The sequence below is a fragment of the Opisthocomus hoazin genome, chromosome 4 (genome assembly GCF_030867145.1).
Source record: "Opisthocomus hoazin isolate bOpiHoa1 chromosome 4, bOpiHoa1.hap1, whole genome shotgun sequence".
Classification (NCBI taxonomy): domain Eukaryota; kingdom Metazoa; phylum Chordata; class Aves; order Opisthocomiformes; family Opisthocomidae; genus Opisthocomus; species Opisthocomus hoazin.
This window is the reverse complement of record NC_134417.1, coordinates 75,518,994-75,534,838: the sequence shown is the minus strand read 5'-3', so window position 1 is coordinate 75,534,838 and position 15,845 is coordinate 75,518,994. Positions and strand designations below refer to the sequence as shown.

The 15,845-nt window shown below is 41.7% G+C and overlaps 1 protein-coding gene across 2 annotated transcripts in view; it reads right to left on the bottom strand.

Moving 5' to 3' along the window:
* Window positions 1-9,573: 9,573 nt before the first annotated feature.
* The window catches only part of GPR158 (G protein-coupled receptor 158), a 209,119-nt gene continuing 202,847 nt past the window's right edge, over window positions 9,574-15,845 (bottom strand). Inside the window, exons 11-12 of one of the 2 annotated variants that reach the window (XM_075419553.1) lie at window positions 14,454-15,276; window positions 9,574-14,327 (exon numbers count right to left, since the gene is read on the bottom strand). In XM_075419553.1, the coding sequence (XP_075275668.1) occupies window positions 13,822-14,327; window positions 14,454-15,276 (1,329 nt within the window). In that variant the 3' untranslated portion in view covers window positions 9,574-13,821. Of the gene's footprint in view, window positions 15,277-15,845 lie in introns of both variants that reach the window. The other variant, XM_009945434.2, reaches the window with a different exon arrangement.

The following is a 15,845-nucleotide window of genomic DNA, read 5'->3' as shown; positions in this document are numbered from 1 at the left end:
ACATGCAACCACACAAAGCGTGCAACAGACAGAGGGTTTGATAACGAAATGGAGACACTTCAATTTAATGAAATCCCCACTCAGCTCCTGGGAGAGATCAAAACAGCTCAGCTCTCTTGTAGTGATAAGGAGTACATTATTTCTGTATACATTACCACGCTATACTGAATATTAATGACCAATATGTATTATGTTTAAAAGTGAAGGATTTTGTCTGGCCTGTGTCTGCTCTGCCTTACTCAGATAGTCACCCATGCTGTAAGATTAGGTGTTCGAATGATCCTTGCCAGATGAAAAGTTGAGAGGCTGGAAAGAAGACTAAGGCATTGTCAGTGCCAATATGTACAACATAGGATGAATCACGTCCTATGTGGGATACCACATCTCACCTACTATGAGACATCTTGGATACTTCTAAATCTGAGCTAGTCGTCCTGATCTCCATTGGAAAATGGAAAGATGGCGATTTCAGGGTGCCATTTAAATGACCTCTGGTAGGCATTGTCTTTAGTGTGAAATTAATTACGCCATAGACTCCAATGACTACTGAATAAATCTCCACTGACCATATAAGAGTCCTAAGAAGACTTACTCATATGCAGGTTTCCACAAGGTGAGATTCACTCATATCAGTCCCACCCGAAACATCTGCTGCTGGGTACCACGAGGCAACAGAAAGACCCAGTTGCCAGTACACATTCATAGAATCATAGAATTGTAGAATGCTTGATCACAGTGCCACCAAAACGGCCAGCATCCCTGCCTGGAAACACTGCACTGCACCCCTTAGGAAGCAGAGTCTGCCACAGAGACCAAGGCAGCACAGAACTCCTCTGTGAGGAGACTCCACTGCAGTCCCACGTAGGTGCAAGGGCCTGCATACCGGAGAAAATGCCCAGTTGAACAGACAACATGCTGAACGAAAACATACATATACAGGGTATACATAAAGTGGCCACTGACTTCAGAGAGTGAGAGATTAAATATATTGGAAAGTAGTGGGGGACAGGTAGCACCTCAGCCAGAAAGCCGATCTGGTTAGGACCAGCAAGACTGTGAAGTCTTCGTCATTAGGGGGAGCTGGAAAAAACAGAGTGTATGAAGGGTACCATCAGAGTCACACAGCAGAGGGACAACAGCGGCAAGGTGAAAGGACTCCTCCTCTGGTAGTAATGATAATAAGGGAGCACGGAATTCAAAACCCAAGACACTTGAAGGATGAAGAGCATCCAGCAGGTACAACAGAACAGCAGCAAAGACTTTGTCCTTTAGCGTGATTAATTTAGTAGCAATACAGCCCCTGCTACAGGTAGCTGCCCACTGAAACAGCTTTTTCTAAACAAAGCAAATCCTAATCCAGCATGGTCCTAAGAAAGGAAAATCAGCGTTTTGGGAGATGGACCAGAAAGAAGCAGCAGTCCATGCACATCGTTGGATTGCGACTGGCAAAGCAGTTAGAAAATGCAGCTATAAAATTATCTTAAGAATTTGCAGTTTATGTAAACAAGCATGGAGTCTTCCTACATAGAATCACAGAATGCTTTGGGGTTCACGAAACAGTATGGATACACGCAGAATTTAGTTTAGTCAACAGAAATATTTTTATCTCTTAAAACTATTTTGATCTCTTTTATCTTTTATTTTTGCCTGAAAATACTCTTAACAAATCTTAAATGATATCTTAATAGAGAAAAGTAGCTCGAAAAGTGGTGGATAAAATTTTTTATTGACAGTGATGTGTTCGTTCTACTCACATGATAGTCACCTCTTTTCCCCATTTGTCACCATCTTCCCATAATCCTAGGCTGTAAGGAGTGAAAAAAAGAAAATCAGCAATTCTTTACATGTATTTTTGTACAGTGCCTAGGATAACCTAAATTGACGTAATGATACTGCCACTCCTGCCTTGTGCTGCTCAGAGAATTCAGCAAGGCTGAGGGGGGGTGAGGCAGAGCCGGGGGTTGAGTCCAGTGGGCAGCCGTGTCTGGAGCGAAATGCATGTGTCAGTGGGGAGAAGAGAATTCAGAGCAGAAGCCAAGGTGAGGGGTGATACGCTCTGTGCTAGCTGAAATGATTTTGAAGCTGCAAGAACAGGAAAAGTGGTAGGGTTTAGTGAAGGTACAAGCACAGGCCTAACTGAAAAGGCAGAGGAGAACTGGAACACAAAGTTTCCATGGCTGAGACAAAGATAGAGAAGCTAAGAATCAAAGAAGGAAACATGCAGGAGAGACAGGGTAAACAGAATTTTTGAAAACACCTAAATTCTCAGTGCTTCAAAGTCTCTTTTGTTTTCAGTGTCCTACTCAGAAGCAACAGATAGAGCTAAAAAGTTCCACCTAAGAGTAAGAGCTGGATCTCAAGCATGCAAAAAGGGTTATACAAGAAATCCGCAGCCATGGGTTACAGACATAAAGCGGCAAGTTTAGGAAACAGTTGTGCATCTGAGCCTATGTTAGTAAATGAGCTCATTTTGATCACTCTTTGTAACAGAAAAGAGGGGGAGAAAATGCAGTCCTTGAAGGAGATCAGTAGAGAACACTACAAAGACGACTCAGGAAATGCACTTAAAGCTTTCTTCAATATCTGGGTTTACTTTGCGTGAAGGTTGTGACAGTGACATTAAATGTAAATAAACTGGATGCTCAAGACAGATTTGATCTCCAGATTGTGGCACAACTTACCTTTCTCCTGAGCAGAGTCAGCTCTGTTTACAGACCCCAGCTATTTTAGTTAAGGATGTAAAGAACAGACTTTGATATTAATTCTTTGAATTTACCTGGCCCCACAGAATTGAACAGAGATGAAGAGCTGCTGAAGTTAAACAGACGTACCAAATTGTACCAGATGTACCAGCGATGCAAACACCCAGTACCGTCCCTGTGACATTTGGGCAGTATTTGGAGAAGCAAGGAGGATTTTTAATGCGCTCCTCGTGTACACAGGAATGCTACAACAGCACCAGCAAGCTGTGCAGGTGGGCAAGGGAAATTCTGGAGAACTCCTGATGCTGGTGCCAAACAGCACCAAGGATTAATTTCCTATGTTTGAACAGCTCCGGAACTTTAATGCAGGAAAAGGTCAGGTCAGATCATCTTTGAGTTTGTCTGGGTTTTATCTGTTTTGCTGAGATAAAATGCAAATTATAAAACAGCCAAGAGGAAATTTCACATAGTGTAAAATTGCTTACATTAACCAAGCTTCCATAACTTGCAAGTTGTTAATCACCTACTTGGTGAATCAATATGCATTTTACTGCCATTCAACAGCATACAATCCATTGCCACATAAAAGGTGAAGAGCAGGACCATGCTTGTGTTTCTCAGTGGTATCAGGACCATCTGAAGACTGTACGATTTTGACTGCATCCTTCTTCGTACCCTCTTTTGGAAGCAGTCAGGTCATCCTCACAAAATGATGGAAAACTAAGGCACAGGGAGCCAGACAGGTGCCTACATAAAAATCTGCCCCTAAATGATGTGCCAAATATTACACTGGAAGTTTACAGCTAGGCAAAAAATTGTTTGAGTGTGGCTTTGTCCAAGCTGTCTCCGGGTTGGGGGGGAGGTATTTTACCAACACAGCTCTAGTCTGTATGGTAGCATGTGATTTAGAAAAAAAGTGGGATGTTTTGAGAAGATGAGGACAATAGTGCTGCCATCTGCCCGGGACTTGAGCTGGTGAAAGTAACTGCAGGGATCAAAAGCAGCTGAACAGCCAGTAGAAAAAGCTGAAAAGAGCTTTAGTTTGCAGCACAATGCTTCTGGCCTCTGGCTGAAAAGAGAGCAAAACCAAGCGTAAGCCACTGCGACATTTCCAATGAAAAGGCCAACCTTTTGTGCTACCTGCAGGGTGGCAAAGGGCAGCAAGCACCTGGTGGGACCACCAGCTGGAGAGCAGGCGTGTCAGCGGGCAGCGGCAGCTCTTGGGATGATGAATGCTTTTTTGTTCCTCAAGGGTTTTGTATCAGGCGGATTGCTGACAGCAGGTTGCTGTTTCCCTGGCAGGAATGTGAACCGGACCCTGACTTAACACGGGCCAGCTCGTTCGGTGGCCTAGTTACAATGAGCTTGTGGTCTCTCCATCCCAGTCTTGGTGAAAAGGTGTCTATGCTGTCAAACACATTCTCCTGTTTGGCTCTAATTACTCATTCCTGGTAGTCCAAAATGCATTAATTTAGTGGACGTGAGGTCCTGAGTGCTGTTCAAAGGAGTTTCCCATGCCAAGAGTCCACTCGGCCTAGCATCAGCCTGTTTCTCCAAGTGGCTGTATGAGGGCATGGACTCTTTTGCTGACTTTGCAGATTTGCTAGTGCCATTTGTAAAGATTCCTGGCACCATCAAAACCAATAGTCTAGTCTCTCAGACCGGAGTTTTCAAAGAAGTAATTGAATTCAAAGAGGACTGTAGACTAAATTCCTTTTCTGGTGGCTTTGAAAATCAGTATTTCTATACTAAGAATTAATCAACTAATAGTTTGCCTCTCATTCAGTACCTTGATACCTCCTGTCCGCTAACTCTTTTTTTGGGTCTTACTAAGTTACACTAGCAAATGTGTTTCCTATGTGAGGAGACAAGAAACAAGCAGAGGAAAGTAGGAACTCTGCGTGAATAGCCCCTAAAAGCTGTGCTGTTTGTTTTGTGTATTTCCTTTTATCACTTGCCTGTTTGATACTCTGAACATGCACACACTTTCGAAGTGACAATATCCAAATAATTTACTTCCATAGAAAGGCAATTTACTGTGAGGTAAAAGCAGGAACAGAACAAAAGGGTGCCTTAACATAAACACAATCATACACCGGCACGGACTTTAATATATGCAGATGTGGTTTCTGCACCTTCTGTTGAAATCCATCCCCACAGGGTCAAATGCACCACCAGTAAAAATTGTGTTTGGGACAAGAACTACAAGATACAAATTTGTTTCAGCTGAAATCACAACTAATTTAAATACACGGAATGTACAGGGCAGTCTCTGATCAATCAGAAATGTAGTAAAGTTTTCTCTGAGTTCCTTAATACTAAAAATAATTGGTTCTGAATGGGAAAGTAGTAACCAAATTCCTCATTATTTTGTTTTGTTTTCTTCCCCAGGAATGCCAGGGTTTTCACATTTTCACTATTGTGTTTAACAAAGAAAAAGAATATCCAGTTTTATCTCATTGATTTTCTATTATTATCTGCTAGGCCATTATATTGACTTACAACGTTGATCCCAAGGAATTAAGAATAATATCTAAATTTAGAAGGTAATGCATAAAACACCAAAGCAAGTGGTTCAGCAAGTAGTTTAGCTTGTGTGTGAAAATGCTTGTCATACAGTGGTGAGATGGCAAATCTAAAAAAACCCCAAACCCCATCGGGGCACTGGATTTTCGTCATATTATGATTTTTCAGTTCCAGTTGTAGTGTAGACAACAAACAGTTGAATGGAAAGGTCATGCAGTGCACAACTGCAATCTACAATTAATCATAAAACCTGGAAGCAAAAACACATTTAAATACCACTTGGAAAGCAACAAAGGTAGCATTTTGCTAGCAGTTTTTACACATTGCAATTTTGTTGGTCATTAAAACAGTATATATAATCAATCAGAATAAAAACTGTTAAAGTTCTATTTTAAAATATTTAACTAATTCTGAAGGAAAATTCCGTAAATTGTGATCCTGTTGTCTTCTGACTTCAAACACAAAGAAATCTGTGAGGATAAGGATGGCCTTGCAATGGAGCAGCTAAGATGCAAATCAGTTTTGTAGCAAGTTCCTGTAAAATAATTTGAAAGAAATTCATAGAGACAACAAAACTGCTGTCAACAAAGGGAAACTGATATATTATGAGCATTAAAATGAGTAGAAACATAGCTATTAAAATACACTGCCTACAGAGGAGCACTTGCCAATTTCGCTAGCTTATACAAATCACATGCACTTGCCAAATACCTCATAAAATGTGATGTGGGAACAGAGTTGGACAGGTGTCTTCGCCAGTGCTGCTGTAATTTTCCCTTGGTGAAGTCTCCAGGACGACTGCTGGGAACCACACGGCTCTTACCACCCTGCAGCTTTAAAAAATCTTCATGGAACACAGACATCATTACACGATACTATTTTTAGCACTGAAGTATGTCAAACCAACATGTTTCTCATCTGTAGTACTGCAGCCAGTCTAAACTCCCTGTCAGCATCATCTGTCAGGCAGCACAGCTAATAGCGTTTAACTCCAGATGGATCCAGGCAGCCTCCAAAAGGCTTGCTCTGCCCGGCTCTGGCATCCCTGCGTGCCCACAACACACCAAACCAGCTCAGCGCCACGGCTCCTGTGAACTTCTTTGCAGCAGCAGAGGAAAAGGTACGACAGAAAGCCACCATTATGGGTGCTTGCCAAGCAGATCAGCCAAAATCAAGGTTTTTAAGTTTATTCCATGATACCCCCTCATGAAGTAAGGGCACAGCAGGGCAACCGCAAGCAGGAAAACAAGGGGTCACACACATGGGCACGACAGCCCACGCCATGGTGGGACTGGACAGCCGTCTGCATTTGCTCTGCCTCGGAACATCTCTCCAACAGCCAAGGAGCAAACATGTCAGCAAGCCCTAATTTAGCACATATTTTATGCTGGTAGACCTGAAAGACACCCAGCGGTTTGAACTTCATTAGACGACTTCCATTGAGCAGGCTTAGCAATCTTCTAATTGCTTTTAAAGGCTGCTACAAAAATGTAATAATGATTGTGTACACTTGTACATAAGATATCTATATTATACAGAAGATGATAAATGCACATTTCAAAAATATATGGCTATTTTGGGTACACATAATGTTTTTCCATGCATGGCATAATGAAAAATTGCACCCAACTCATATATCCAGAAATCTAAAATCCAGTAATTTGATGGTAAAATGTCCAGTGTTTGATTTGTTTGTACACTTTCAGTGACTAAAAAAGGTAACCCGTAAATAAATGAAAAAAAAGAAAAATCACTTGCATAAATGGAGAGATAATGCTCAATTTTCCAAGTATGAGAGAAGCAGAAGATTGAATATTGCAACATGATGGCAGCCGGCCAAAGCAAGTGAAATAATCAATATCTTTTATTAAATTTCTAACATTGCTAAAGCTAATTTCCAAGTTGATGAAAAAAAGCTGCTTTAGAATTGGAAAGTTTGCTTCGCCTGTCAGAAATACTATTTTAATAAGGGAAAAAAAAGGTGTCCAGTGTGAAATAATTTCTTTGCAGGCAGGCATGCAGCCCTGTCACCCTGACATAAATCAACTGCCAGTCTGAAGAACTGCATTCACAACCCCCTCCCAAAATTTAGAATTTAATGGTTCCTTCAGAATCCAGTAATGCTTTAAAAGAATCCTCGAAGTGTTAGAGAAAAACATTATCCTTTTTTTAGGGTTTGGGGTGTTTTTGGTGGAAGACATTCCTTCCACTGTGCACCAGCTCAAGCACTTACTCAACACAGGCAGCTAAAACTGTTCTTCCCAGCCAGCTCTAAGCAAAATAATTTCCTTCCTCACTTTGTCACCGTGCTTACTCTGGGCTGTGGGGATCAGAAGAAAAACAAAATGCCTTTCTATTGCAGCAGCTGGTGTCTGCTGAGGGGGCTTGCCCACAGTTACACTTTGTATAATTGACTACACGACCTGTAGTGTCAGGCAGGAGTCAAAGCTGCCTGGGGTGCCCACCTGCAAGCTTTCAAAAGGATGACGTGAACAACGTGTTCTGGTAGTGAACACTGTTCATAGGGCGATAGGATTATTCAGGCAGGACCTCAGGAGGTCTCCAGTCCAACCTGCTGCTCAAAGTAGCATCAGCTACAATATCAGCGCTTTATGCAGTTGGTCCATTAAAAGCTCCAAGGATGGGAAGTGCGCAGCCTCTGGGTAACCAGCTCCACTTCTTGACCTCTCTCATGGTGAAAAAGTTTTCTGAATGTTCAGTCTGAGCCTCTCTTGCTTGAATTTATGCCCATTGTCTCTCTCTTCCTCCCACCACGCACCACTGCGAAGAGCCCATCCCTGTCTTCTGCACGCCCTCCCCATGGGTGCCTGCAGGCTGGTGGCATCCTCTCAGATGAAATACAATAGGAGGAGAAAGAAAGGTTATAGAAAATACAGCTGTGGATATTTTCCAAAGCCACAAAACTTTGCAAATCATTCCCTTACTTCTTAAAAGCTGTGAAGATGTCAGCAGCGGAGCTCAGAAGGCTGCTATTAGTTACAACATTCTGTGCCTGAGTGAGAAAAGCTGCCCTAGGTTTGAGCTGAGCCCCATGAAGTGGTTCAGAGGAAAATCTCCAGGCCTTGCTTTCTGATAGCTGGACTTCTTGCTTGCAAAGGACTTGTACATAGTTCTTTTACTGAATGTAAGTAATTATCTTCCTCTTCTCTCCCCATCATGTCCCCATTATGCCCGATACCATGACTTAGACTGGGTACCCAAATGGCAGCATTTCAACCCAGGAGCCACTGGGGAACATGCAAACGAATATATATATGTCTGTGAAAGAACCTAGCAGAACTCCTACATCAATACTGGGTCATTAAAAAACCAGGGATGACAACAGAAAATAAACTAATTGCGGCTAACTATCTGTATTTATGCAGACATAAGAAAGTACAAAGATTGTGCTGGATGAAATGCTCATCTCACACTATATCCATCCGTGGGTGATTCTGGAAAGAAAACTGGGTGATAATGCAAAGACAATTCTCCTACTTATCAGCCATCTACAGAAAAGCGATTTAAGAATTTTGTAGCCACTGTTTTCAGGGATCTTAATGGATTTCTCTTCCATGACCTCTCCAATGTTTTTTGAACTCATGATAACCACAGCAATCTGTGAAAATGAGCTCTGCAAGTTATTTATGCCATATCCAGAAGAAAACTTCATTTGTTTTAAACTGCTGTATGATGGCTGCCGTTGGCATTCTGTAGTTTCTGCATGACAAAACCCAACAAACGTGTTTCCTAATTATCTTTGGACCATTAGTAATTTTATATAGGTCTCATCCCTCTCTCAGTCATCTCTTGTCCAAGCTAAGCAAGTTGCAGTTGATGTAGTCATTGCCCACACAGCAGCCATTCTCTGTCTCTGATCATCTGTGTTACCATTCTTTGTGCCCTTCCTGTATCTGTTAGACATATATTTTAGACGAGGAATCCAGGCATGCACACATATAGTACAGATGAACTACAGAAGTTTACAATATCACAAAACGCTATCGATGTGTTTCCTAATATTTTCTAACATTGTATTTGCCATTAAATTAATGAGAATATAGCATGGACCCTACAATTTTGCTCTCAAAATTGCAGCCACTGAGAAAAGAGAGCTGCTGGTCATGCTATTTCCTTCACCTGAAATTCCGAACACAGTACTCAGCTAGTCTAAAGGTTGATATCAAAAAAATACGAGGAAAATCTGGAAAATGCTAATGACGTGATCGGATCATATAAGCTGTAAAACTCATTGTCAGTTATTTTACAAGTTTGATGAGAAACCTGTTTAGTTTGGATCAGTAATGACTTCAGAAAATCACAACACAAAAGCCTCCAGACAGGCTTCATATAAATGTGCTTTATTGCAGAGAAGTTACATTATTTACATGCTGCAACACATTACAACATAAATCTATCAAGTATTTCATGGTGGATGCTGTTGGTTGCCAGATAACATTGTCATAAGAACCACATTATAAAGTGAAGAGACTTACAGCTTTATATACTCTACAACTTGGAGTAGCTAAAATGTTAAAAGTCAAAAGGCAGTGTTTTCTCAGGCCTGCCTGTTGTCATATGCATGCAAACGCCTAAGGAGAGCAAATATAAAAGTATTGTCTGGTTTCAGGTCTATGATGCCACCAAAGCTGATGATAGGTGTGTACTGATTTATATTTTAAAGCGTATAATCTTGCATAAATTATACAAGTCTAGTAAGATTGGTAATAAACCTAATCATTTATAAACCATGGCTTAGAAATAAAGGAGGAATGCAGCTTGCACATGCATTTAAAAGGACAACCTAGCAAATGTTTGTGACCTTAGTGTTTATTATCTTTTCCCTTAACAGATCTGCTAGAAAATACCTTAATTCTAGAGTTGCACTTCTCTTGGTTGAATAATGACAATGAAACTCCAGAAGAAGACAACTAAGCAATCTAGTCAATATAAGCTGGTGGAGAAAAATCTATGAAACACATAACATTATTTATGTCTAACTTAGTATGTCTTCATTAAGCAATGCTTCTAGCAGCATCATAGTGAAATAGAATAGTTGAGTGAAGTTTGGCCCCTCATTTTCTTAAGTGCAAAATAATTTAAACTCCCAGTTGAAGCTATAGCCCAAATATCCGCTGCTAAATAAACTGGGGAAAGCTTTGTTGCTTTCTAAAGGAAAAAGTTCTCCAATTGTATCAGTCTTAGGATATGTCACTACAACAAGCCTAAAGAACCATAACAGACATTTGTTAAGAAGTCAGGGAAAGGGTCAGGATGAAAGAAAACAAAACCAGACAAGAATACACAAGCCAGTGCCTTCCCTGGTAAGCGGCCGTCGTTCTTTTGCTTGCCATGCAGCCAGGCTGTTTTACACCAGCCAAGGAACGGGCTGTGTTTCTGGGTTTCCAATGAAGTTATCTTTTAAAAAAGAAAAGAAGGGAAAAGAGCAAGGAATTGTGGACAGGTAGTGGTGGCACAGACAGAGTGATGCACAAAGGGCTTGATCCTGCCAGGGATGCAAGGGGCAGCGGTACCGTGGGGATGCTTTGCCAACGCGGATCCCCTCACCCTTGGTGCACGTTGCACCCCGACACGGCTGCTGCAGGGCAGGGGCAGCGTGTCCTCGCTCAGTCCCGAGGGGAAGGAGGGAGGGAGGACAGGCGAGGGCGCAGGGGCTGGGGCCCGCTCCTTGTGACCGTCTGTCTGCGAGAGGCAGTGAGTATGTACATCCCCTTCCATGACTCCTCTGTGGATGCCCACTTCTAAGCTCAGTGCCTGGCTCCGACACGGTGCTGACTCCCGCTAGTGAGTCCGGGGACCCTGCCATAAGCTGTCCCCCCGGCCCCGCTCACACAACCACCGCCGAGGTGGGCTGCAGAACCTCCCTTCGGGGGTAGGGGAGGCGCGAGGTGGTCACCACGCTCAGCAGGTTTGAAGCTGTGCGTCTCTCTGCACACAGAGTCAGCGTGCTCCTGGAGGACCCCCAGAAAGCTGTGTTCCCAGGATGGACTTCTTCCCGTGCAGGGAAGATTAGGGTTACTTTCTCTCTGAGGAGCTGATCAAAGCCTGCTGAAGCTGATGGAAAAGTTACTGCCAAACCCCGTGAGTGTCTGGGAGTGGGAAGGGAGAATCTGGGCACACCGGGTCTAACCTCAGCAATTTTCCACACTAAGCAGAGAGCTGGATTTGGGCTGCACATGGGATGCCACTGCCATATTGTGTGCAAAGTGGGTGCACAGATGCCCAAAGCACCCAGGCTCAGATGTCTGACTCTCTTTCACAGGTGAACAGAAGATGTGTCCTGAAGGCAAAGACCAGATCTCCTAGGCCACAGCTACACCCTACAAAAGAGGGGCAGGAGAGTCAGACGAGCCCAGGGCAGCAAAGACCTAAGTCTGCATGTCCCCATGGTAGAATGGAGCACCGTTCAGGCTAACCAGGTTGGTTGGGGCCGTTCAGCCACTTTAATCGGAGCTAATGAGCAGAATTTATGAGCGAGGCCAATGTGTTTCGACAGCACTGACCTGAGCTGACTTGTCCCCAGCTGGCTCGGCTGTCAGCACGTTCCAGGTTTAGGCTTAGCAGATGCAGTAGGAAGATCAGATCCATCTTGATCTGCCTGTCTAGACGTGCCCATAGACTCCTGTCCTTCACAAAGGACAAAAAAGGTCCTCCTCATGCCCAGCATGTCTAAGTCCCTCTGCTCATTGCATTTTATCTTAAGCCACTTTTTCTATGATGCCACAAAAATCAGTTTATACTACATACGTGTAGGTGCATGTGTGTATTAGATATGACATTCTATATATATATTAAACATATATAAATATCTATTTTTTATATATATTATATATATATTAAACAACACATTCTATTCAATCATCCTCATTTCATGTTCTTCCACTGAATCCCATCACTTCTCTCAAATTGCACCAGTTCTTTAGGACTGAGCCGTCTTTGTTTTGGAGTACTGCATGTATAGCCAATTCTAGTGAATAGCACTTTACTGGTACTGCATTTAGATGGCTGAGGGTTTTTTATTATTCGTGATACTCCTCAGAATCTTTACAAAACATCCTCAGGCCCTGATGGCGTACCATCACTAAGACTCATAGTTATGAATGGGCCATCTACGAATTAAGCTAATATGCACGATGAGGACTGCAGATCTCACTGAAAATTAGCACTGTATTAAACACTAACTTTTATTGTTAATATATGTAAAAAAAAAATTTAAAAAATGAGTGCGGGAGAGATGCCATCATTTCCATTCCCACTATCTGTTACGATTGCATATATGGGGGAAGAGTAATATTTTGGACTTCTCTCCTCACTCCAAAGGCAAATTTTTTGAGGTCTGCCAACAGGGATAAACAGTACACTTGTTCTAGATGAGCTAGCTAATATATTTCCCAGAGTTGTGCAGTTTTAGTAAAACAGGTGATCATTTCTGGGGTATATTCATTGTTGTTCTTGCTTGTATTTTTAGCAGGATGTGCTCAGTATGAAATACTGAACAAAATCATCACCATGAATGTTTAAACTAAGAATTCTGGTTTGCTGGATGATATTTTAAAATTAGTAACAAACAACAGATAAGTTGTCCTAAGACTTACCAGAATATGCAGCTAAGACGACTGAATTTCCACTATTAACAAAGTCTATGAGCATTAAAGGGAAGTACATAACAAGTAACTTACCGTGTATAAAACCCCTGAATAATACAGTATCAAACTATAAATTTAAATAACAGAGAGTAAAACAAAAAAATTCACTATATAAACCACAGGAAAGGAAAAAGAAATAATCTCCAAAGCCCAAAGGAATTTCCCGATATGAATTACAGCTTCCATAGCCAGTGAAAGGTTACTGCAATTCTATATATAAACAAAAAAGTCTACAGCAGGTATTTTAACTTGCAATTAGAAGAAAGTATCTGCAGATTGCATAAATGTGTTGTTGTGTCACATAATATCAAAGTTATTTGCAAAAATTATACAATCTGGAATGCTTTAATATGAGACACAACAATGTACTTAAACACACAGTAATAAGAAAATGAGAGCATTCGTTTTATAAAATGTATTTTGGGGATGCATTGAGTTAGCAGTGCTATCTAGATTAAACACGTAAAGTGAAAAGTCGTCATTTTAATAAGCTGCTCATTGATACCTCTTTTTGCCATCAGGTCATTTTCTGTGCCCTGTTTCTGCTGGATCTTTAAAGTCCCAAGGGCAAATGAAAGCCAGTTGTGGCATTCAGAAATTATTCGGTTAAGAACTACACTGTGCGTTTGTTACCACCATATTCTTCTTCTTTTAAAAGAGAATTGATTTCATAAAGGCAGATTTCTTTCACTGACACAGTAAAAGACCACATTCTGGGCACTGCTAATCACATTGTTGGCACTCAACAAATAAATAATAACAACATTAATGATAATTTACTTTGCTTAAATCCTACTTATTTGTAGTGCTGATTCCCTTGATTTAAGTGATGCTCCTTAGGAATTTTCAGATCCTTTTGGCCTAAGTCCCCTCTGTCTTTCCTGTTGTCTTCTCAATGTCGCTACTCTCCTCAGTCCCAAAGCCTCTTATTTTCGAGGTGTTGCTGTTTTATTTGCACTTATAGCAGAGGTGTTTGATAAAGCTACACTTCTTTCTGCATTTGGTAAATCTGGTGTATCATACTCCCAAGGGCAGACTTCTGCTCGAGATGCTAAAGGTTGCTGTAAGTAACTACTTGGCTTATGGGAGTCAGATGAAAGCACGTTTCCCTCGGAAGAGGCATTATTTTTCTGTTCTGCCAATTTATTGAGGTTTTCCTTTCCTGCTGCTTTCTGGGGTGGCTCCTCCCGCTCCCCAGCACAGGTATTAGGTGCATATCTATTAACATTCTCACACTTCAGCCCAGGGGAGACCTGAGACTTGGAATTGGACTGTTTTTTCTCATTTTCAAAGACCTGCTGCTCTTGTGTCTCCCAAGCGGTTGCCTCCACCTTCTCTGAGCTCTTTTGATTTGATTGTTGATACCCTTCAGGTGTCTTCAGCTTATGATGAGGCTTCCCCTTTGGCTGGGAAGGGTAGTTTTTCTCTGGCTCTGAGGAAGCAATAGACACATGTTTTTGAACTTTAGAGTCAGAAGGCACAGGACCAGGAGTTTGGTCATATATCTCCCAAGGACAAACTTCTCCTATGTCGAAATTGTCCTTGTGCAGAGACTTACCTGGGCCTGTGTCTGGATTTGCAGGTGTTTGAATAACCCTTTGCTGTTTCATAATCCCAGATTTATGGGTTTTCTTTGTTTCCTCAGAGTGGGTAGAGTTCTTCCGCTGGGAATCTTTATGCTCCCCTTTATCGGAGGCTGAGTGCTTTTTGCTGACCTCCTTACTCTTCTGCTGAGATTTATGAGATTTAGTGCTTTCTTCTAGACTTTGTGTTTTACCCGTTAGTCCCAGAGTCTTTTCCTTGGCACTGGCAATAACACTGAGGGATTTTTGTAACACAGATGTTCTTGGATGCAGAGGCTTCTTATCGGCACTTAAGTTATGTGCGCTTACTGATTTGCACACCAAAGGGACCGATTCGGTGGAGACAGCTTCAACTTTTTCTGGAGTATTTTTGGTTAATTTGTTACCATTCAGGGAATCCAGAAGTGAATTCTCAGCAGCTACAACTTCTGTGCTTTCTGTACTTAAGCTATTCGGTTGTTCTGTTTGATCCCTAACATGATCATAAGTGCTGTGGGACTTCTTTAACGAAAAGACTCTGTTTTTCAAAGTCTCTTCCTTTGGCTTTGCAGAACTCGTGGAATCCTGTGGGTTTTTTCTCAGGGTGGCCGTGTTCTTCACAGCACTGTGTTCCATCAGGTCCTTCTCGTCCCTGGAGCACTGCCTGGTGACCGTCTCAGGGATTTCTGTAATACGTCGCATTATTGAGCGCCCCAAGCCCTTTTTAGAGCACCTTTTTTTCTGGAGATGTGGGTTATTAGCAATCATTTTTTTCCTTTTATAGATTTCAAGCTGGGCATATAGTTTCTTCAACTCATCCTGCAAAGCAAAGTGAATGGCAAAACTAGTATGTACAGAGCGAGTCTAGTCAAACAAGCAGCCTGATGAATGCATTACCTATTGCTCTAAAACAGCATTAAATTTATTTCACTGTTCTTTTCCTAATTCTTGAATATGCCATTTCTCCATCAACTTGAATCCCATTTCCTTCCACTGTAAATGTAAGTTCAGCCCTCGTTCACAAATCAGTTACGTTCCACAGCTGTGCATCATATAGTATGCACATATACATTCATGGTGTATGTTTCAGATTGTGCAATGCTGTGGTGCATGCTTTCCTACTGAACTCTATAGCTATTCTTTATTCTGGGAACATAAGCCCTTTTATCATGTAAGATAGGAATAAAGTATTTTCTTCTGTTAACCATATGATTTTAAAATTTCATGTTATATAGTTATGTACAGTTATCTATATGTTACGTACAAATGACTCATTACACTGACACCAAATGCTGTTTGCACTTCAAGATAATTGAAAGAGCCTATGTAAACTGATAAGCAGCTCTTGCTGTGGATGATGACTCCTCTTTAGCCTCCAGCCTGACTTT